This window comes from Stenella coeruleoalba, assembly GCF_951394435.1.
Source record: "Stenella coeruleoalba genome assembly, chromosome: 2".
Classification (NCBI taxonomy): Eukaryota; Metazoa; Chordata; class Mammalia; order Artiodactyla; family Delphinidae; genus Stenella; species Stenella coeruleoalba.
The window spans coordinates 84,424,242-84,447,456 of NC_137147.1; the positions used below are offsets into that span (position 1 = coordinate 84,424,242).

Sequence of the window (23,215 nt, forward strand, 5' to 3'; positions counted from 1 at the left end):
AGCCGCCCGGGGCTCCGCGGGGGGGCGGTACGAGCTCCGGCTGCCGGCGGGCGGGCCGGCCGGGGAGGAGGCGGCGGCTCCGAGAAGAACATGAATCAGCGGCGGCGGCGACGGCGGCGACGGCTGTGGAAGGAGCGCGGTGGCCCAAAAGCGGCCTCGGGACCCCGCGCGGCTGACGGCCGCCGCGGCGACTCGCAGCGGGTGCGGGTCTCGGAGTCCGGGCCGCAGCGCCGCCCCTCGGGCCGGCCCCCGCCCCTCCCTCGGCCCTCCTCCCTCCTCCTCCTCCTCCTTCTTCTCCCTCCTCCTCCACTCCCTCCTCCTCCACTCCCTCCTCCTCCTCCACTCCCTCCTCCTCCTCCAGTCCCTCCTCCCTGGTCGCTCGCGGGCCGGGCCCGGCATGGTGCGGGGTCGCCGCCGATGGCGCTGAGGCGGAGCATGGGGCGGTCGGGGCTCCCGCCGCTGCCGCCGCCGCCGCCGCCGTCGCCGTCGCCGCTGCTGCTGCTGCTGGCGGGTCTAACCGCTCTGCTGCTCCCCGAGCCCGCGGCCGCAGGTAGGGGCTGGCCCGGGGGGCGGCGGAAAGCGGGGGGCTGCGGAAGGGCGCGGTCGGGGTCGGAGCCCGGGGACGGCAGCCGAGCGAGCCCCGGGCCTGGGCGGGCCGGAGAATTGGGTGGGGGGCTCCAAGCTGGAAGGCCGAGGCTCGGGAGGGGGGAGGGGGCTCAGCGGTGCGTTCGCCGCGGGATCTCGGGTCGCGGCCCCCACCCCCAACTTTCTCGCGTCCGGGCTCATCTGGCGGGGTTGTAAGGAAAGGAGCGGGGCTGCGGGCCGAGTGGTCAGCGGGGGGTGTTTGGGATTGGCGTTTCCCGCCTCGACGCTCCTAGCTGTTTGCTCTCCCCTCCCAGTCCTGGGGACCACATCTACCCGCCCCACACAAACGAAGGTCCCACTCTGAAGCCACAGGGGCTGGGACTGAGCACCCACCGGCACCCCTACATCATGTAGGTACAGGGGCTTCGAGAGCGCCCAGTCACAGAAAACACCTGGGCGTACTCTAGTCGCGGTGCCTTTTCCGAGCTTCCTGAAACTGGGCGTGTTGGAGAGGATGGTCTGGGGCAGGGTTGCTGATCTTTGCTCAGCCTTGTGTTCCCACATAGCCATGAGGCATTTGCCAATGGCAGGAGTGCTTCTTGCAGCACCAGGATCCCCAAGTTCACACTACACACCCCTGGGACTGCTGGGCATGTATGGGGTGTAAGGCTACCCCTCCTTGCGCTGTGGCTGCTCCTGAGAGGGTGAAGGGAGTAGGAAGAGACACAGGGCAGAGCAGCAGCCACCCAGCAGGCACCTTCTTTTCAGACAGCACTCCCTGCCTTATCAGCATCTCAGGGAAGGGAAGGGAAAGAGTGACAAGTATTTACAAGTGGAAGGGTGTATGTATCTTAGGATCAGAGCGCTCAGGATTTGCCTTGCGTCACACAGCAAAGGGCAGGAAGAAGCAGAACTGGATTTCAGCTATGTTGATAGTTCACCTGCCGCTCTCTGAGGGTGTGTGTGTGTGTGTGTGTGTGTGTGTATGTGTTCAGAGGGTAGTGCCCCTGTTGGTGTGAGAGTAGCTCAGGGGTTTCGGGCTCCCTGTTCAGGGCCCCTCCCCTCCCTTCTACCTCCTACCTTCCCAGCGCCTGCCCCTGCACCCATTCAGGTATTAATAGAGCGGCTGGCTGCCAGGAAGGCTGCCATGTGTTTTCTGACGTGGTTTTGCAGCCATATGTTCTCCACTTCAGGGGAGCACCCCCTCCTTCCCTTCCTCAGCCTCCTTACATTTGCTAGGGTAGGGTGCAGGGGGATGCCAGCAGCAGTGCAGGGCCTAGGCTGACACCTTGGGTGGAGAGCTGGCTGCCTGTTGCACTGACTGGGTGCAGCAGTGGTTCCCAGGGCAGTACCTACCCCAGGTGTATGAAAGCGCCCCACTGTTGCAGCCTGGCTTGCTTTCCTTTTGGTGGTTGGGCCTGACTTAACATTGCCCAGCAGGGAGGTACGGGGAAGAAGTCACTTCCTTACAGCTGGCAGGAACTTGGCAGTGGCAGAAATGGTGCCTGGAGAGCTTGTCATGCTCCTTCCCCCAGCCCGGGTCCAGGCTACCTTCCCTCCCACACTGTCCTGCCTCTGCTTCCTTGGCCATTGGCTGATAATGAGCCCCCTGACACAGAACCTAGGTTTTGGAGTAGGATGGGGGATATTTCTCGAGACAGGATCCCTCTCAAGCAGAATGACACATTCTCCTTCCCACCTCTCAGGCCTGAAGCTCATGGGAGCCCCAGTGAAGCTGACAGTGTCTCAGGGGCAGCCGGTGAAGCTCAACTGCAGCGTGGAGGGGATGGAGGAGCCTGAGATACAGTGGGTGAAGGACGGGGCTGTGGTCCAGAGCGTGGATCAGGTGTACATCCCAGTCAGTGAGCAGCACTGGATTGGCTTCCTCAGGTGCAGGACCGTGGGGGAAGGTGTGGGATGCCAGCCTGGGGACACGTTGTGCTCTTTCCATGGGGTTTGGGAGCTGGGGGCAATGCTGATGCCCAGAGGTCTGTGGTTTTTTTATTCGGCAACCTGCGGAGACTTCTAGAAGTGGGGGCAGGCTGAACCCATTGAATCTGCCCAGCAGAGCTGCCCTCCTTGACCCTGGGAGACCTGGTGTCCTGTTTCCACAGCCTGAAGTCAGTGGAGCGCTCTGATGCGGGCCGGTACTGGTGCCAGGTGGAGGATGGGGGTGAAACCGAGACCTCCCAGCCAGTGTGGCTCACGGTAGAAGGTGAGGAGGCAGAGCCACTTGGGCGTGTTGGCCTGGAGCAGATGCTGTCTGCTAGTGACCACCCTATGCCCAAGAAATCTGAGTGGAAGCTGGGCTGCCCCACTGCCCTCTGGGACCTGATTGCGCCAGACTCCAGGCCTGGAGCAGCCATGGAAGACCATACCCACTGGAGTCTGGGTATTTGAGAGCCAGAGGGGCAACTAAGACCCATCATCTATGGGGTGCAGTCAAGTTTCAGTTGTCTGACAAACAAGCCTCAAGCACCCATCTGGGGCTGGACCCTGTTCTGCCAAGTGGCCAGGCCAGGAGGGGGAGGGATGGGGGAGGGGAGGAAGGATCCGCAGCTGCAGGAGCTCAAAGCTGTGCAACCCCGGAAAACAAAGTGACTAAGAAAGTAACAAAGGGCTCTGAACGGGATCTGGGGCCTGCCAGCAGAACTCTGCTAAAGCTCCCGCCCCCTCCCCCTCCCTTACTGCCCCTCCCCCAACTCCCCACCCTCTGCCTCTTCCCTTGCTTTGAGAAGGGCTGTTAGAGCAGGTCTGAAAAGGGAGAATCTGTCAGGCCCAAGGGTACAGCATAAAGAATATCCCTGATGGGGCCAAAGAAGAGAAGCTTCCCCCCTCAAGCCAGATGCCTGTTCTGCAGTTGACCCAATCATAAGGGCCCGTGGGACCTTCCGCATAGAGGGCTTCAGATGGTAGCAGACTTGTGGCTTGGGCAGTCGGAAGCTGTGAGGTGGCAAGGCTCACTCCCCACCCGCCTTTTTCCCCCTAGGTGTGCCATTTTTCACTGTGGAGCCAAAAGATCTGGCAGTGCCACCCAATGCCCCTTTCCAACTGTTTTGTGAGGCCGTGGGTCCCCCAGAACCTGTTACCATTGTCTGGTGGAGAGGAGGCACGAAGGTTGGGGGACCTGCTCCCTCTCCTTCCGTTTTAAATGTAACAGGTGAGCAGCCTCAGGAGGGGCTTTGAGCAGGGGTGGTGAGGCTGGCAGAGTTCAAATCTGCTTAAATCACTGAGCCTGCGGTCGTGAGTGTCCAGAGTGCCTGGGTACGTGAGCTGCACCCACCATTACTAAGCTCATTAGTCAGGTGTGCTAGGCTGGCCTGGTGGGCTGATTAGTGGTGATCCTGCTGCGTGTGCCTAAGGAGATGCTGGAGCCTCTCTCCTTCGTTCACAGCAGTCTAGGCCGTGCACAGCTGGCCCTGGAAGATTAATGTGTGGGACCAGGGGCACCCATCCCCCCCCACCCCTCCCAAGGGAAGAAGCCAGGAACCAGCCCATGCAGAGCTAAGAGGAGTGTCTGGCAGACTTGCCTAGAAGTGAAGAGTCTCAGGCTGCAGAGTGGGGAATGGCAGGGGGAAGGAAAAGGGGGAGGGGGAAACCAGCACAAAGATACAGGGGCCTCCTCTTCTAATGGCCTTTTCCAGAAATCTCCAAACCTTTCCCAAACAACTGTATCTGTCCACACCTCCACACAGTTAGACCAGAAGCAGCCTCGCCTGCCCACCCACCTTGACCCCAGGATCCTCAGGCACATACCTTACACACTTGTGAGACTTGCTAACCTGTGAAACAAAGTTAATGTTTCTGGTCAAGGCTTGAACTGACCGAAAAAGATGGGAGTCTGAGCTTAGTCTCATGTACTGTAAGGTGGGAGGGACGGACTCTGATCTGCCAAGTCCCTTAGGAATATGCATCTTCAAAGGAGGTGGACTGCAGGATCTGATCCTGTTCAGGAGGCGCTGGGTTGGAGCAGATGAGAAGGGAGGTTGGATTCAGGTCTCTCCAGATGTGCGTGGTTGGGACCGTCAGGTAGCCAGCTTGAGAATAAGCACTCACTGAACTCCCACTCCACACAGCACACTGTGCTAGGCACCATGGGAGATCAAGGGAGTACAAAGGAAATAGAAGCCATCGGTCCAGCCCCCCAGGAATTAGTATAACTGGGGAGATAAGACACATGCATAAGGAGCAGAGAACTATTGAAAGGCAGCGACTCTGCAAATAGAACAATGATATGGCACAGAGCAAACAGAGAAGGGCCCTGGAATGTGCAATAAAGTAGTGACCAGAAAAGGGAGGCAGCTTTGTACTGTCCGCGGGAGATGGGATTGTGGTGGGAGGGGCAGTATAACATTTCTCAAGTGCTTTACTGTGTGCCGTGCACTTTACGTATGTTGCATCAGTTGGTTCTCACAATTCTCCCATTTGGGAGATGAGAAAACAGAGCCCCAGCCCTGGGATTTATATCCAGGCCCACACTGTGGAACCTTTCCTTTGGCTGGATATTGTAGGATATTCAGACCCAGAGCCTGACTATCCCCAATCCCAGACTGAGTGGGACTTGATGCTGGGGGGCGGTGCTGACTGAGGTTTTCTGGCCCCAGGGGTGACCCAGAGCACTGTGTTCTCCTGTGAAGCTCACAACGTAAAAGGCCTGGCCTCTTCTCGCCCAGCCACTGTTCGTCTTCAAGGTAGGAGGACCCTGGGAGGTGAGGGGCGGTAAGGCAGGGGCGTTCTCAGCAGGCTGTGGGTGAAGTTAGAATTGTTTGCTGTTCCAGCTCGCCTGGGTCCTGCTGGGATCTGACGGATGAGGGGTTAATTGGCATGGCTCCATTCCTAGTGGGAGCACCTGAGACCCTGCCATGGCTGAGATGAGAATAGAAACCTGACGTCACAGTAGATTTCCCATCACGAAGCAGAGTCCTTGGGAGGGAAGGAGGGAGGGAGCCAGCAGGAGATGGTCAAGGCTCAGGCCCAATCTTGCTTCTGCCAGCCCCTGTCGAGGGAATGGGGGTGGGGATAACAGCCTAGCAGGATGATAGAGGAGACCCAAAGGGCTGCTGTGCACAGCGGGCAGGGTGGAAAGGGGAAGAGAGCCGGTGTGTGCAGGAATGGGCTGTGGCCGCAGGGTCAGCTGCCTCTCACTGGTATCTTCCAAGGCCGAGGTGCCATGCTCCCCCCCGCCCCCCGCGCCAGACACACATTATCTTACCCTATTTCTTGGTCAGACAGGGCCCCCGATTCAGGGAGCAGTAACCTCTCTCCACAGCCTAGGCGCTCTCTCGGGTTATAAGCAGCTGTTCGCTGCCAGTGGCTTGACTTGTGTATTACTGTGGTCCTGGGCATGCTGAGTAGCCATCTTAAGTTTTTTTGGGGGGGAACCCTAGGGAGGAACTCAAGGCTCGACTCCCATGCTTTCTCCCTCTTTTTCTATCCTCCCTGGGCACTGACTCTAAGTCCCCATCCACAGCACTGCCTGCAGCCCCCTTCAACATCACAGTGACGAAGCTCTCCAGCAGCAATGCTAGTGTGGCCTGGACGCCAGGTGCCGATGGCCAAGCCCTGCTCCAATCCTGTACGGTCCAGGTAGGCTGAGAGGGCGGACAGGCTCTCCTGGCTGTGCCCCTTCTGGCTGCCTCGGTGGCACTTTGTTGACAGTGGTATCACGTTTACCTAGTCTTGCCCATGGGGCTTGGTCTCCAGCTCTATTCAGGTGACATTCCCTTACCAGGAAGAGCCCTGGCCACTGCCCCTTATCATAGGGTGCTCTAGCAATCAAGTGACGGCAGATCGGCTCAACCTGTGCATTCTTCAGGCTGGAAAACAGATGACTAGAGCAGATTGGGGATACCTGGAAGAGTTTTTCTTATGTGGGTGAAAACCCAAACCTTTGACTTATCTGATACCTGCATTCTTGTGCCCCAACCTCTGACCCATGCCAAAGAGAACGGGGGGACCAGAAGAGGTCCTAGGCCCCAGACAGTGGGAAAGCTGGGTAAGATGATACTAAAAATGAGACAATTCAGGCTTGTTCATTCTTGTCTGTTCACTCAAAAGGTATTTAATGAGCACCTTTGACATGGTTCTAGGCAGTTCTCTTGGGCAACAAAGGCCCCTGCTCTCGGCTCCACCCTTTCGAGTATCCCACTCTGGCCCTCCTTTGGTTGCACCCCTTGCCCCTGGGCAGGGAATCCGTAGGGCCAAGGGAACACTCCCATCCAGCTCACCAGGACACACCCCTCTCCCCTTAATTTGAGTCTGCTTCTGGGGCCTATATGGGCCTCTCCCTGGTCCATCCTCCCAAGGATGGATCATGCTAAGGTATGTGCACCTCTAAGCTCAAAGGGCAGCCATTTGAGGGGGAGTAGGTATGCAGGCAGCACTGTCCACAGCCATGCACGTGATGTCCCTCATGTTGCAGACCTTTGGCTGGAGGCTGGCTCTTCTTGTGCCACCACATTCTGGCTTGGGACTCCAAGGATTTGGAGAATTATAAATGTAAACCCGATCTTCCAGGTTGTTTTGTAGCTTTGTTTGTCAATACATTAAGATAGAAAATGTTTTACTTAATAGTCTTTTCGCTGATTTTTAACGTTTAAATATTTAGTCATATGGTACACTGGATCTCCATTTGTACTCTTGCCCTGGGTCCCCAAAATGTAAGGAGCAGGCCTGGTTCATGGTGCCCATAGGCTCCCAGTTACTTTGCTCTGAGAGTTTGCATTGGCATGTAAACAGTTACAAAGAGTGGTATCCACTCTAACATAATTATGCATCAAACAGAAAGGGGCATGGATTTTCTCGAGTATTTGAGAAAGACTTTCACAGAGAGAGTGGTATTTGCATTGAATCTTAAAGGATGAGTTGGACTTTGCTAGGAAGGTTATTCTCAGCAAAGGGAACAGCGTTTGCAAAGACATGGAGGCATGGAACCTGGTGTGGTGTGGGGTGGGAAGGGGTGGGTTGCAAGTGTCTACTGATAGACTTTTTTAATTGAAGTATAGTTGATTTACAATGTTGTGTTAATTTCTGCTGTATAGCAAAGTGACTCAGTTATATATATATTTTCATATTCCATTATGATTTATCACAGGATGCTGAATATAGTTCTCTGTGCTATACAGTAGGATTTTGTTGTTTATCCATCCTATATAATACAAGTTTGCATCTGCTAATCCCAAACTCCCAATCGTTCCCTCCTCCTCCACTCTCCCCCTTGGCAACCACAAGTCTGTTCTCTGTCTGTGAATCTGTTTCTGTTTCATAGGTACGTTCATTTGTGTCGTATTTTAGATTCCATATATAAATGATATCATATGGTATTTGTCTTTCTCTTCCTGACTTACTTCGTTTAGTATGATAATCTCTAGGTCCATCCATGTTGCTGCAAATGGCATTATCTCATTCTTTTTTATGGCTGAGTAATACTCCATTGTGTATATATGTACCACATCTTTTTTATCCATTCATCTGTCAGTGGACATTTAGGTTGTTTCCAAGTCTTGGCTATTCTGCTGATAGACTTGAAGAGGCATTAACTCAAGTCCCCCAACCATCCCCTTACCTGTCCCATCTTCCATCTCATCTCACATGCCTAAGAAACCTCCCTGCCTTACATCATTAATTTCCTTTATTTTTTAAAAAAATTATTTATTTATTTTTGGCTGCATTGGGTCTTTGCTGCACGGGGGTTTTCTCTAGTTGTGGCGAGCGGGGGCTACTCTTTGTTGTGGTGCGCGGGCTTCTCATTGCGGTGGCTTGTCTTGTTGCGGAGCACAGGCTCTAGGTGCATGGGCTTCAGTAGTTGTGGCACGCGGGCTCAGTAGTGTGGCACGCGGGCCCTAGAGCACAGGCTCAGTAGTTGTGGCTCATGGGCTTAGCTGCTCCGTGGCACGTGGGATCTTCCTGGAGCAGGGCTTGAACCCATGTCCCCTGCATTGGCAGGCGGATTCTTAACCACTGTGCCACCAGGGAAGCCCTAATTTTCTTTTTTTAAAATAAATTTTATTTATTTATTTTTGGCGGCGTTGGGTCTTCGTTGCTGCACGTGGGCTTTCTCCAGTTGTGGTGAGCGGGGGCTACTGTTCGTTGCGGTGCGCAGGCTTCTTATTGTGGTGGCTTCTCTTGTGGAGCATGGGCTCTAGGGCATGTGGGCTCAGTAGTTGTGGCACATGGGCTCAGTAGTTGTGGCTCACGGGCTTAGTTGCTCTGCGGCATGTGAGATCTTCCGGGACCAGGGATTGAACCCACGTCCCCTGCATTGGCAGGCAGATTCTTAACCACTGTGCCACCAGAGAAGTCCCACATAATTAATTTTCTGTTTTTCTGTAGGTGACTCAGGCCCCAGGAGGCTGGGAGGTCCTGGCTGTTGTGGTCCCTGTGCCACCTTTTACCTGTCTGCTCCGGGACCTGGCACCTGCCACCAACTATAGCCTCAGGGTTCGCTGTGCCAATGCCTTGGGGCCTTCTCCATATGCTGACTGGGTGCCCTTTCGGACAAAGGGTCTAGGTAAGGGACTTGCAGAGCAGAGTACCTGGGCATGGATGAATGGGGCCGGGGGCTGGGGTAGTAGGGGTAGTGTTGGCTCCAGTTCTGAATGGCGTTGATTGAGAGAGGGCTACCTGAGAGGGAGGATCATGCATCAGTCAGCAAACACTTTACTGAGGGCCTGTTGCTACCTGGAGATAAATCCAGTCCCCCTCCCATTCAGCTCTAGTTCTAGTGGGTGGGGCAGACAAGCAAAGTGGGAAAGATCAGGTAATATGGTGGTGAAGAGTGCCCCAGGGTGCTCCAGGAGTACCCCCATACAGAGATCTGAGGTCTGAATGATAAGGAAAGAGCCATATTTGGGGGAAATCACTGCAGGAAGAGGGCACAAAGTACAATGACCCTATGGCACAAACTTGCTTGGAGTTCCTAGCAATTGCAAGGAGGCTGGCAGGGTTGTGAGAGGAGAGTGAAGGATGTTGCTGAGGCAGTAACCAAGGTGATGAAGAGCAATACCCTGCCTAACTGGGATGGTATGGGTCCTGCCATTACCCACCCGTACTCCCCAGAGCGATGGGTGAGAGCAGTCAGACCTGGGAAGCAGACTTTTCCCCCATGTGTCGTTCTCTGAGCTATTTGGTTCTTTGGAGTTGGTTCCAAAGACCTGCATGGGATAGCGGTGGTGGGTAGGGCAGGGCTCTTAGCAACCTTCTTTTTTTGGGAACAGCCCCAGCCACTGCTCCCCAGAACCTCCATGCCATCCACACAGACTCAGGCCTCATCCTGGAGTGGGAAGAAGTGATCCCTGAAGGTCCTTTAGAAGGCCCTCTGGGACCCTATAAACTGTCCTGGGTTCAAGACAACGGAACCCAGGTAAGGAAAGCTTCTGCTGACTACTAGAGTCGACCCTCAGGGCTCTGAGGCCTTCTGAGCTTCAGAAGGGCTGTCCTTGGTGAGCCTGGGGGCCTTGGTGGGCCTGTTACCATCCCGGGGAGTCTACCCCTCCCGCCCTCCCCTGCAAGCTGCACTCTTCATTGGATTATGTCTCCTGTTAAGATTGCCTCCAGTGTCCACTTTGAAAAGAAAGCAGGAAGCGCATTCCTGCACAAACTGGGGAAGGACACAGATAAAGCCTTCTTATCCTCCCCCACCCCCCAGTTCCCGCCCATCCCCCACGTCTGCATTCTCGGACTGAGCCTTGTTTGTGTTCAGGAGAGGCCTCTGCAGCCTGCGGCAGGAATGTGATGACTCCCAGCAGGTTGTGTTCCTGCAGCCCCTGAACCCACAGTGTCCCTAACCTCCCACGTTCCTAGCGAGACCTTTTTCTGACTTCAGGCCCCAGCTGGAGGCCTTTTACTCAGGCTCGGTGTGCGATGGGGGTTTTTCCTGGCTGCAGGGTGAGCTGACAGTGGAGGGGACCAGGGCCAACCTGACGGGCTGGGATCCCCAGAAGGACCTGATTGTGCGTGTGTGTGTCTCCAGTGCAGTTGGCTGTGGGCCCTGGAGTCAGCCGCTGGTGGTCTCTTCTCATGACCATGCAGGTAAGACCTGCAAGACCTGTAAGGGGAAGGGGGCAGGGGATGGAGGCTTTCAAGGGCAACCTACACTGATGGGAGGAGGCTGGCAGTGCCTCCCCTCTGAAGAGGCCCAAAGACTCAGAGTCAAGCACTTGAGGCCAGGGTTGTATCTCCTTCTCCTCCCCCTGCCCTCCAGCTAGCATAGAAATCCCTGGTCGTGCTGTAGGTTCCAACAGTCAGCGCCTGTCACTGACAGAGTAGGAACCCTTGGCTCTTCCTTTGGAACCTCTTTCCACTCTGGACCCTTACTGAGTGAGAGGAGCCTCTTGACCAGGCCAGATGGCCATCACTGGAAAATTCTAAAGGACCTCCTTGGAATCAGGCTAGCTCGTGCTGCTTCCTGCCCCTGTCTCCCACAGGCCGGCGGGGTGCTCCCCACAGCCGCACATCCTGGGTGCCTGTGGTCCTGGGTGTGCTGACAGCCCTGGTGACGGCTGCTGCCCTGGCCCTCATCCTGCTTCGAAAGACACGGAAGGAGACACGGTTTGGGTAAGGCGGGGGCACAGAGGGAGAGGCAGGTGGTAACTGAAGACCTTGGAGCTGACTCCAAGTCCTGGGTTTCCCTTTAGGCAAGCCTTTGACAGTGTCATGGCCCGGGGGGAGCCGGCAGTTCATTTCCGGGCAGCACGATCCTTCAATCGGGAAAGGCCCGAGCGCATCGAGGCCACACGTGAGTGAGTGGTGGGGAGCCATAGGAGGAAAAAGTGGGTTATCTTGGACCCCTATCTGCATTCCTCTTATTAATTTGACCAATAGGTCTGAACCTTGATGAGTCCTAAGCACACCGTGGAAAAGACACAGACCCATCCTCATGGAAATCGCCGGCCCAGCTGTGGGAGAGCTCACCTAAGCTCATCTCTGCTTTGAGGGTGGAGTCTGGGGTGCAGGAGGCAGGCTGGGTTTTGGATCTGGAACCAGAGAGGTCCCTCCCCTTTCTCACCACCCGCCTCCCCACAGTGGACAGCTTGGGCATCAGTGATGAGCTGAAGGACAAACTGGAGGATGTACTCATCCCAGAGCAGCAGTTCACCCTGGGCCGGATGTTGGGCAAAGGTGTGTGAGGCTGTGCAGGGATTGGCATGAGTTGCCATGTCCCGGTGTGTTTGGTTGCTTCCGTCACTCTGAGGGTGTGGATTTAGGTCAGCTCCTATGAACGGCATATGCTTGTAGACTCCTGGGTTTGAGATGTTTGGGGGAATGGAGGCTGTGAACGAGGAGGGATGAGGTGTCATCACACCCAGCCCAGCATACTTTGCTTTGCTATGAAGGAGGGAGCCTCTTTCAGTGGCCCCAGAGTCTAGTGATTTTGTGTCCCTATGAGGGGTCCCCTGGGAGGGCTCTGGGTTGGGGACAGGAGGCCAAGGGGACTTACCATCATTTGGATCGGTTCCTAGGAGAGTTTGGTTCAGTGAGGGAGGCCCAGTTGAAGCAGGAGGATGGCTCCTTTGTGAAAGTGGCTGTAAAGATGCTGAAAGGTGAGTGGAGAATAGTACTGGAGTGGAGTGAGGACGTCACTTGGGAGGGTGAAAGGGGTGGCCGATCCTGAAGCAGGCTCTGCTAGGCCCCTAGACTTTGCAAGACGAGTTAGCACTAAGTGGGATGCTGTCTGTACCATGTCAATAATTCACAGGCATAAACCCACACTCATTGGTGCCCCAGCCTTTGTCCCCTGCTGTCAGCAGTGACTGTCCTCTGGTTTCACTCGGGGTGATTAAAGCTGTGGTTGGTTGAGCCGTTTGACTCTCCAAACCAAAGGGAAGGCATGAGCGAGTGGAGAAATTGTTGGATAGCACCAGCCCGTGGGAGTTTCTCCTGCTCATGGCCGGACTGTTTCCTGGGCCCACTGGGGGCACATTTCCCTCACTCCCTCCCTCCTTTCCTCCCAGCTGACATAATTGCCTCAAGCGACATTGAAGAGTTCCTCAGGGAAGCGGCTTGCATGAAGGAGTTTGACCACCCACACGTGGCCAAGCTTGTTGGTGAGCCCCTTCTTGGGGGAGGTAAATGTAAAATAGGGCTAAAACTACGCTCCCCCAACTGCGAGGGCAGTTCTGTGGGAGAGAAGTTCGGACTTCGCCTGGTGAGTAAGCAGACACCAAAAGAGCAAGGAGCGGCCTGGCTGAAATCTGATCAGGCTCTAGGTAAGGAGTTCAGTTTGCAGACCCTGTTCCATGAAGGCTGCTCATATAAACAGAGGAAGGGGGGACAGAGAAGATGCTCCAGAGACTGGGGGGGCAGCCAGAGTCCCTCCTGGGTAGTCACCAGGCCAGTGTGGAACTTAATGAGGAAAGAGGTAGCAGAACCAGGGCTAGAGGTAGAACCCAGCAGGTAGGGTCTCATACAGATGCCTGAACCTTGACCTTGACCTTGAACCTGACCTTGAACCTGAACCTTGCCTTGACCTTTATGTGCCCCACTGACTCTCCCTTGTCCCCAGGGGTGAGCCTCCGGAGCAGGGCCAAAGGCCGTCTCCCCACCCCCATGGTCATCCTGCCTTTCATGAAGCACGGGGACCTGCACGCCTTCCTGCTCGCCTCCCGGATTGGGGAGAACCCCTTTGTGAGTGCCTGGGGTGGGAGCAGCCAGGAGTTGGAAAGGGACAAAGACCCTGGGAGAGAGGTTGGCTTGGTGGATAGGGCCAACTGAGTTGGTTGGGAGAAGGTGGGCTCCAAGTTTGACTTTTTTTGCTAACAGGCTTCCTTCTCCTTCACAAATCCCTGCTGGGAATTTAGGCTGGGCAAGGCCCCTTCCTGAGAGAAGAGTCCTGTGGAGCCCCAGACTGGGGGAGTCTTGACTTTTGGGTGCTCTCCCTCAGATTTGCCAAGGCTTCCTTGCACTGGGAAGCCCCTTCATCCCCTTCCTTTCAGTGAATCTGAGGACAGTCTTTAGGCTTTCTGGCCAGGGAATCCCATTCATCCTGCCCTGACTGGGTCTAGCCTGAGCTCGCCCTGTCTGCCCACCAGAACCTGCCCCTGCAGACCCTGGTTCGGTTCATGGTGGACATTGCCTGTGGCATGGAGTACCTGAGCTCCCGGAACTTTATCCACCGAGACCTGGCTGCTCGGAACTGCATGTATGTGAATTCTGGAGGGCTCGGGGTTGGGAGGCAGGAAGCAGTGCCAGGAAGAGCTAGCTAATGGTCAGCTCCCACCTGGGACAGTATCTGCTACGTGAGGGGACGGCTTGAGAACAAAGATGCTCTGGATTTAGGCTGCCAGCCTGGCAGAAGGCTGACCCCATCCTCCGACACTCCTCACAGGCTGGCGGAAGACATGACGGTGTGCGTGGCCGACTTTGGACTCTCCCGGAAGATCTATAGTGGGGACTACTATCGTCAGGGCTGTGCCTCCAAACTGCCCGTCAAGTGGCTGGCCCTGGAGAGCCTGGCTGACAACTTGTATACTGTGCACAGTGACGTGGTGAGCAGGGCGGCAGAGTGAGACTTGACGGTAACACAGTAGTGCGGACTAGTGCGTGGGTGGACCTTTAGCACTGCTCTCTGGGCTTTGGCTGCCCCATTATGAGGCCCCGGAGACCCAAGATATGCTTGCCTCGGGACTCTGCCTGGCTCAGGAAGCCTAGTGACATCTCCCCTCCAACCTCGATTCTGTCCCAGTGGGCCTTCGGGGTGACCATGTGGGAGATCATGACTCGTGGGCAGACGCCGTATGCTGGCATTGAGAACGCTGAGATTTACAACTACCTCATCGGCGGGAACCGCCTGAAACAGCCTCCGGAGTGTATGGAGGACGTGTGAGTGCCCCAGGAAGGGGATTCTGGGAGGAAACAGGTATTTGGGGTTTCAGCTCATGGCCGCCGCAACAGCTGCTGGCCCACTGGGAGCTCCGATCCGCAACTAAACTTTAATTTTTTTTCTTTTTTTTTTGTGGACATGTCCTCGTCATTAGAGGGAAGTCTGACCTCTACGCCAAACTCCCTCTTCATCTACTGCTCCTGTTTTCTTTCTCTCCCCCTTTACCATCCCATGTTTCTTGCTCCAGCCTTTTCCTATCACTCTGTTTTCTCCAGTTTCCAGGGAGAACCAGGAATCCCACCTAAGGGCAGAAGGTGCAGGGTTGAGCAACAGTGCAGGTTTCCCTGTCACCTCTTCCCCACCCCCACTCCTTCCCTAAGGCTGAGCTCTCCCTCCCCCTCAGGGAGTGCTGCACAGGGGCAGGAAAAAAACTGTTGCTCCCTCACATTCCTTGCTTGACAGGGAGGGGGCGCTGGGGGCGGGAGGTTGGGTTCCTTTCTTGTCTTGGCCTCCTCTCTGAGGGAGTGGAGAGACCTAAGATAACAAACTGAGATCCTGGGAGAAGGGTACTGCCTCCTCTCCTTTCTGGAAGCCCGGAGCCCTTGGGAGTGGGGCAGGGTGGTGATACACTCACTGCACGGGGGAGAGTCATGAGCCCCTTGTGACTAGAAGACAGTATCACTAACATTAGCTGGGTTCTTTACAGGCATTCTTTCAGGTAATCCTCCTCTAACCCTATGAGGAAAAGACTATTATTATTCCCATTTTGTAGATGAGGAACTAGGATTAAAGAGGGTAAGTAACATGACCCAGGTCACACAGCGATTAAGTGAATGAGTTGGGACTTGAATCTAGATCTGTGTGATTTTAGAATGTGCCTGTTAACCATGAACCCAACTATGATTTGTCTATTCTAGTATTATTCTACCACCCCGTGCAAGCCAGAGTTTCCCTGGGCCTCCAGAGAACCTTTTCACTAGTACAAGTCTTAGTGAGGGAAGGAGTCCACAAACCTATTTCCTGCTCTGGGGTTGGACCTCAAGAGGTCCAAGAATGGAGACAGGCAGAGGAAGGCTCAGCCTGAATGGTAGGGTCCTCTTTCTCTAGGACAGTGGGTTTGAAGTGCCCTGAGGTTGGACTGTGGGACAGAGGGCAATTTGAGTATATGAACCAGGCCCTACGTCTCAGCAGAGCTCAGGCATGTCAGGGGCAGAAAGGTCAGGTCTCCCGGTGGCTGTAGCCTGCCTCTGGAGCCACAGAGGTTCTGCTGGGCAGTGGGGACCAGGCCCTGGCTCAGTGTCATCTGGGGCTGGAGTTAGTGTTGTCAATAGAGGGTGGGCAGGCGCTGGCCTCCCACCAGGCAGCCTGGTGGACAGGCGCCAGTTGGCTCCTGGCATGGCCTTGACAGTGTATTCCAGCCTGGCCACATACCCATGGCCTGGACCATTCCCACGACCTATTCAGTGTCTGGCATGATTCCCCCCATCGTTGGAGGCCCCTGTTAGGAGGGCTGGAGTCGGAGGAGTGTTTGGGGCTTTTATCGTGGGCACAGGCAAGAAAGTCAGGCATTTGCTATTACTAGATCTGGTCTCAATCCTTTCCTGTTATTTATTTACTTACTTATTTTTTCTCAGCATGAGGCGTTCCCTGGGAACAGGGATAAGACCTCAGGGAATCTGCAAAGCTCCTGAAATTGTAAAAAGTGTCCCTGCCAGGGGAAAAGGGCTGGAAGCTTTTCTCAGATTCTCGAAGGTGAGAATCCTCATGAACAATGAGGATTTAAGACCCCCTGAACAGGTGAGGATTTGGGACAAAGGGTGGATTCCCAAATCACCCCCGTAAAATAACCCTGACTCCAGGCTGTGTTCCACAAGACAAAAACACTCCTACTACCCCTTCCCAAAATAGCGTAAGAGGGACTCTGGACCCGACCCACCTAGCTTCATCACTTTCTACCTGTGTGACCTTAGTCAAGGTTCTTAACCTCTCTGTGCCTCAGTTTGAACGTTGGTAAAATAGGGGTCACTTATTTCACAGTATTGGGAGAATTAATAATAAATGTAAAATGCTTAGAAGAGTGCCAGATACATAGTAAGCCCTATACATTACAGTGTTCAATTACATTTTATTTTCTTTTTCTTTCTTTTTTAATTTTTTTTTAATTTTTGGCTGCACTGCTCGGATTGTGGGATCTCAATTCGCTGACCAGGGATTGAACCGGGGCCACAGCAGTGAAAGCCCAGAATCTTAACCACGAGGCCACCAGAGAACTCCCTCAATCACATTTTTCTAAATCCTGGCTTCATATGATTAAAGGGCCTCTGCTTTTGAGAGAAGGACCCTCCTTCTCCTTTCTCTGGCTCCTCACTACGTCCCCTCACCCTTCTCTCTGCCCCAGGTATGAGCTCATGTACCAGTGCTGGAGCGCCGACCCCAAGCAGCGCCCGAGCTTCACATGTCTGCGAATGGAGCTGGAGAATGTCCTGGGCCGCCTGTCTGTGCTATCCGCCAGCCAGGACCCCTTGTATATCAACCTTGAGGGAGCCCAGGAGTCTGCCGAGGGAGGCAACCTGGAGCTGCCTGGCGGGGACCCGGCCAGCAGCGGGGCTGGGGATGGCAGTGGCCTGGGGGCCGTGGGGGGCACCCCCAGTGACTGTCGGTACATCCTCAGCCCCGGGGGGCTGGCTGAGCGGCCTGGGCAGGAGGAGCAGCAGCCAGACAGCCCCGTCAATGAGTCCCAGAGGCTGCTGCTGCTGCAGCAAGGGCTACTACCCCACAGTAGCTGTTAGCCCACAGGCAGAGGGCATCTGGGGCCATGCGGCTGGCTCTGCTGGCCACTGTGCTGGCTGACTAAGCCCTGCCTGACCCCAGCCCAGGCAGCAAGGTGTGGAGGCTCCTGTGGTAGTCCTCCCAAGCTGTGCTGGAAGGCTGGACTGACCAAATCACCCAATCCCAGTGCTTCCTGCAACCACTCTGTGGCTGGCCTGGCATCAGTTCAGGCCTTGGCTGGGTGGAGGTGGGCCAGGCCTGGTTGTCTAAACCCAGGCAGCTGGCAGAGGGGGTGGTTATGTTTCCATGGTTACCATGGGTGCGGAGAGGAGTTGGGCGAGGGTAGATCCAACCTTGTGGGCCCCTAGCCTCCTAGCTGAGCTGCCCCTGCTGCTTTAGTGCATGCATTGAGGCGTCTCTGGCCTGGGGGCCCATCTGTGCCTGTGCTTGGGGTTTAAATGCCCAGGTTTGCCCCTCCTCCCAAAGAGATGCCCTTGTATTATTCCCCTTTAGGTGAGAATTGGTAAGGGATTGGTACAGTCAGGTCCCAAACCCTGTAGCGGGAGGCAGTGGGACCCTCAGGGCTGAATCTTCGTCACCTTCCTGGTTACCCACCCTGTCTAGGCCAGGAGTAAAGTGCAGCTGACCAGGTCACAGCAAGGCATGCTGAATTACACAGGCTACCATTTGCCCAGCTTCTAAAGGCAATGCACTGAGCCCGGCAAGAGCAAGGGCTGCTGTAAGGCTTGCCCAGGAATGAGTGAGGCCAGAGAGGAGCCCAGGAGCCCCTCTTTGAGCCCTCCCGCAGTCTGTCTGAGCATGCTACCAAATCCCCAAATATCCTAAGACTAACCAAGGCAGCTGTGTCTGAGCCCAATCCTTCCACACAGTGTCCTTTAGTGCCATCTTTCCCTCTAACTGGAGACCCTCTTCTGTCCCAAGTCTCCAGAGATGGAGAGAAAGTAGGCTTGATGGCTGGTGTGGCTGAGGGGGAGTTACTGGAGCCTGGACCCCAGCCCTGGTTAGGGGAGCCTCTGGGAGTGCATGGGGCAGGCCCTTGCTGTTAGGGACTTTTCCAAGCCATTAGATGCTGTTTAAAAACAGAAATAAATTGAAGACTAAAGACCCAAGACTTTGTCTCTTAAATGTTTATTTTTTTCCCAGATCACAAAAATGAAGCATCTCTGCATAGAGAAAAGTTTGGAAAGACATATGCCAGAATGTTCACAGCTGTTATTTTTTTATTTTTTTTTTTTGCCTTACGCGGGCCTCTCACTGCTGTGGCCTCTCCCGTCGTGGAACACAGGCTCCAGACGCGCAGGCTCAGCGGCCATGGCTCACGGGCCCAGCCGCTCCGTGGCATGCGGGATCCTCCCGGACCGGGGCACGAACCTTCATCCCCTGCATCGGCAGGCCGACTCTCAACCACTGCGCCACCAGGGAAGCCCCACAGCTGTTATCTTTACCTGATGTGATTAAGGGAATTTTTTTCCTTTGTGTTTTCTAAGTTTTCTTCATTGAGCACAAAGTGCTTTTGTAATTACACAAGGTCCCAAAGAATCTTATAGTAAAAATAATACATAGTCATAGATGATTAGGAAAATGCAGAAAGTCATTAAATGCCAAATACCTGTAATCCTATCACCATTGACCTTTTGAAAATGCACGTGTTTTGAAAAAGTTCTTTATCTTGGAACAAAGACAAAGAGACTACTTTGGCTGCCTCCTAACCCTCTATCAGACTGTCTGTTGGGTGTGGAGACAGCTCTCACCTTCACAATGTTACCTGGAGCCAGGAAACTGGGAATAAGTGGGCAAGGAGAATGTTGAGCCTCTTGAGGATTTGAAATAAGAGCATGAAGTTTGCTTTCAAGTATTTCCATTTGAAAACTTTAGAAGCTTTTAGAGCAAGCTTATGGGAACAAGACGCAGGAGGCATGAGAAACAGCCACTCTCTGTGTCGAGGAGTGTGGGAAGACTGTGAGGGACACAGGTATTGCCCTGCTGGCTGAGGGCAGTGGAATGGGGCGGGTTCTTCTGAAAGCAAATATCCTGAGAAACCTGTTGCTGGCATTCCAGATTCTTGCTCCCATGTGGATCGTGAGACCTGAAGTAACTTCCAGGGAAGTGGCTTTCAGAATCTTTCCTTCTTGTGATTAGCTTTAACTGCAGGTAATCATTATCTGTGAGGTAATGTTTGGGAATTATTGACTTGGAAGTCCTGTACTCTTAAATAATTGTCTGCTATTTTTTTCTTTTTTAAAATATTTATTTATTTATTTGGCTTGGTTGTGGCATGCGGGATCTTCGTTGCCACTTGCGGGATCTGCAGGATCTTCAGGATCTTTGTTGAGGCACGTGGGATCTTTTAGTCGCAGCATGTGGGATCTAGTCCCCTGACCAGGGATTGAACCCATGCCGCCTGCTTTGGGAACGCAGAGTCTTAACCAGTGGACCACCAGGGAAGTCCCTAATTGTCTGCTCTTAATGGGCTCCTGGTATTATGTGCCAGGCACGGTGCCTAGTGCTTCAAGTATGTTATCTCATTTAATACAGGGAATATTCCTATAAAGTGGGAATATAATTATCCTCCAAAAGGACAGAAATGCAGAGTAAGTAACTTGTCTAAGGTTATGTAACTAATGAATTGTTGATCCAGGCTTGAAACCCACTAAGTAAGAGAGCAGAGCCTGTGCAACTCTCCTACCACTCCAGAGAGCACCTTGAAGTTTCATTGCGAACATGTCATCTTTTGGGTGAATGCTTGTCGATAGTAGACACCTTTAAAAATGCACAGGAATTCCAATAAGTGTGTGTGTGTGACAAAGTAATGTATTTAAATCGGAGATACCTATCAGTAATTAAATCGGTTTAAGTAATTTTTCAGCTCAGTCTCTTTTCCCCAAGCACATTGGACTTTGGCACCTCCAACAGTCAAGGGGCTTGAGGTAGGTGATAATAGTGGAATTTTTAAAAACTTTCTTATGGAAGTATAAAACACATACAAAAAAGTATACCCATCAGAAGTGTACAGTTCTTAAGAATTTTCACAAACAGATCCAAATAACCAGTAACCAGGTCAAGAAACAGAATATTACCAGCACTCCAGAAGCAAGTCATGGGCCCTGCCCCATGTCTGTCCCCTCTCTCCTCTCCAGAGGTAACCTCTATCCTGACTTCAAACACCATGGATTGGTGTAGTTTGTTTTGAAGTTCATATAAATAGAATCATGTAGGTTGGATTATTTTGTGTTTGCCTTCTTTCACTCAGCAGTGTTTTCCAGAATCATCAAGCTGTTGTCGGACCCAAGTTCATGTGCCTGATGCACAGTGAGGCCAAGCAAACCAAAATGGTGAAGTTCGGAGCAAAGAAAGGTTTACTGCAAGGACCCACCAAGGAGAACAGGCAGCTCTTGCCCAAAAAGGCCGAACTCCCCAATAGTTTTGGGGGAAGAATTTTGTTTGTTTGTTTCTGTTTGTTTGGCTGTGCCCGCAAGGCTTGTGGGATCTTAGTTCCCCAACCAGGGATCAAACCCGTGCCCCCTGCAGTGGAAGCGTGGAGCCCTAACCACTGGATTGCCAGGGAATTCCCAAGGGAAGAGTTTTTATAGACAGAATTTGTGGGGGAGGGCTGCAGGGTGTGTGACCTTCCTTTGGTTGGTGGTGAGGTAACAGGGTGGTGTTCTGATTCTAACCAGTCTGGGTCCACGTGCTCTGCCTGAAGTTACCATCCTCCACATGGGTGGAGGCCTTAGTTCCTGTAGAAGGGCTTGGAGATTTGTATCAGTTATGTATATCCCTTGAGAAGGAACCAGGTACCTGCCCCATTGTTTCTTGACTGCCTTTCTTTGTTTCTGCATTCCCTCATTCCCCTAATTAGTAACTGCTTGAATCTGCCCTTTGGAGTTCAGGGAAGGCCTAGGAAGCTGAAGCCTTTTTCCTGCAAACCAGAAATGGGGGGACACAAAAAGGCTTTTGTACACAGGAGTGCCCCCACAGGGTCCTGCTCGGTTTCAGAGCCACAACAATTTGGAGAGGTGGGGGTCAAAGAGAAGAGACGAGTAGAACAGTGTTTTTATTTTGTTTTGTATATCTTTGTTTTTTATTATGTCCTCTGGCTCAGTGCTCCTCGTTCCTCAAACAAGATGCCACAGTCAAATTACCTGAGAATCTTGTTGAAAATAAAGATTCTGATTCGGTAGGTGTGGGGTGGGACCTGAGATTCTGCATTTCTAACAAATTCCAAGGTGATGCTGATGTTGCTGGCCTGAGGACCACACTTTGAGGTGCAAGCACTACACTGCATCAATAATTTGAAAGTGTGCAGCAGTGCTTGAAAAATCATTCAATGACTGCAATATATAATTTCAGCATAATAACATTAATGGAAAAGATTGGAACATAATTTGTCTTATAAAATTTGATTTCTTTTTCTTTATGTGTTTCTGATTGATACTTTTCTACTTTAAAAAATTTATCTTTTCAAATAGATATCAAATATACATGGTTAAAAAATTTAACAGGTATACAAAGGTAGACAGTGAAAATAAGTTGCCTTGCTGCTGGCCCCTCAGTTCCTCTCTCCAGAGGTAACCAGAGTTACTGATTAATTGTGAAATTTTCAAGGGATATTTTGCCCAAATACTTATTTTTCTTTTACACAAATAGTAGGTAACGTACATGCCATTATGCCTCTTGTTCTTTTTATTAACAGTATGTGTGTAAGTAAACAGCTAATGGTATATATTCTGGATATTTTTCTAAGTTCTTTTGGTATTTTAATTCATTTAAACGTCACAACAACCCTGTGCAGTAGGTACAATTATTGTTTCAATTTTATAGATGTAATTCAAATCTAATATACCCTACAAGCCTCTACATTTGAAGGTTTTTCCCGAGCTGTACATATGCATCTGTTTCCCGTACTTTGCTATTACAAAGAGTGCTGCAATGAATTTTGGGGGCATATCGCTTCATACTTATGAATATAGCTATAGGAAAATTCCTAAAAGAGAAATTGCTGAGTCAAAGGAATGTGCGTTTAAAATTTTGGTCAATATTGCCAAATTACCTTCCATAGGCGAGTTTTGCATATCTGATAAGTGAGAAAGGTATTTCATTGTAACTTTGGTTTGTATTTCTCTTATTATGAGTGAGGTATCTTTTCATAGCTTTAAGAGCCATTTTGATTTTCTTTACTGTGAACTGTTTGTCATATAATTTTTTTTAATTAATTTTTTTTAACTGGAGTATAGTTTATTTACAATGTTGTGTTAGTTTCTGCTGTACAGCAAAGTGAGTCAGTTATACATATACATATATCCACTCTTTTTTAGATTCTGTTCCCATATAGGTCATTACAAAGTATTGAATTGAGTTCCCTGTGCTATACATTAGGTTCTTATTAGTTATCTATTTTATATATAGTAGTGTGTATACGTCAATACAAATCTCCCAATTTATCCCTCCCCCGTCATGTACTTTTTTACCAAGTTGTTGGTCTCTTGTTACTAATTGCTAAGTGCTCTTTTTTCTTCTTTTTTTTGGCTGCACCGTGCAGCTTGTGGTTTCTTAGTTCCCTGACCAGGGATTGAACCCGGGCCCTCCGCAATGAGAGCATGGAGTCCTAACCACTGGACTGCCAGGGAATTCCCCATAATTGCTCTTTTTTTTTTTTAAATTGTAAATTTATTTATATTTTATTTATTTATATTTGGCTGTGTTGGGTCTTCGTTGCTGCACGCGGGCTTTCTCTAGTTGTGGTGAGCGGGCACTACTCTCCATTGCGGTGCGCGGGCTTCAGTAGTTGCGGCACGCAGGCTCAGTAGTTGTGGCACACAGGCTTAGTTGCTCCACGGCATGTGGGATCTTCCCGGACCAGGGATCGAACCCCTGTCCCCTGCATTGGCAGGAGGATTCTCAACCACTGTGCCACCAGGGAAGTCCCTGCTCATTTTATATTAAAATATATATTATTCTTTTGGGGCTTCCCTGGTGGCGCAATGGTTGAGAATCCTCCTGCCAATGCAAGGGACACGGGTT

The 23,215-nt window shown here is 52.4% G+C and overlaps 1 protein-coding gene across 3 annotated transcripts; it reads left to right on the forward strand.

The window, feature by feature from the left end:
- The first annotated feature begins 118 nt into the window (after positions 1-118).
- On the forward strand, positions 119-22,986 carry TYRO3 (TYRO3 protein tyrosine kinase). 3 transcript variants are annotated; one of them, XR_013825323.1, is made up of 20 exons: positions 120-550; positions 2,292-2,475; positions 2,700-2,800; positions 3,575-3,745; positions 5,190-5,276; positions 6,056-6,171; positions 8,917-9,094; positions 9,801-9,946; positions 10,470-10,614; positions 11,010-11,139; positions 11,220-11,320; positions 11,608-11,703; positions 12,045-12,125; positions 12,537-12,629; positions 13,088-13,209; positions 13,614-13,723; positions 13,910-14,069; positions 14,267-14,403; positions 16,803-19,166; positions 19,253-22,986. XR_013825323.1 is itself a non-coding variant. In XM_079907835.1 (19 exons), the coding sequence occupies exons 1-19, from the start codon at positions 418-420 to the stop codon at positions 17,191-17,193; spliced, it is 2,682 nt and encodes an 893-aa protein (XP_079763961.1). In that variant the 5' UTR covers positions 120-417; the 3' UTR covers positions 17,194-22,986. The 3 variants fall into 3 exon arrangements, 2 of the variants coding, with proteins under 2 accessions (XP_079763962.1, XP_079763961.1); XM_079907835.1 differs by having other exon boundaries at positions 16,803-22,986; XM_079907836.1 differs by lacking the exon at positions 3,575-3,745 and having other exon boundaries at positions 119-550; positions 16,803-22,986.
- Positions 22,987-23,215: the final 229 nt, after the last annotated feature.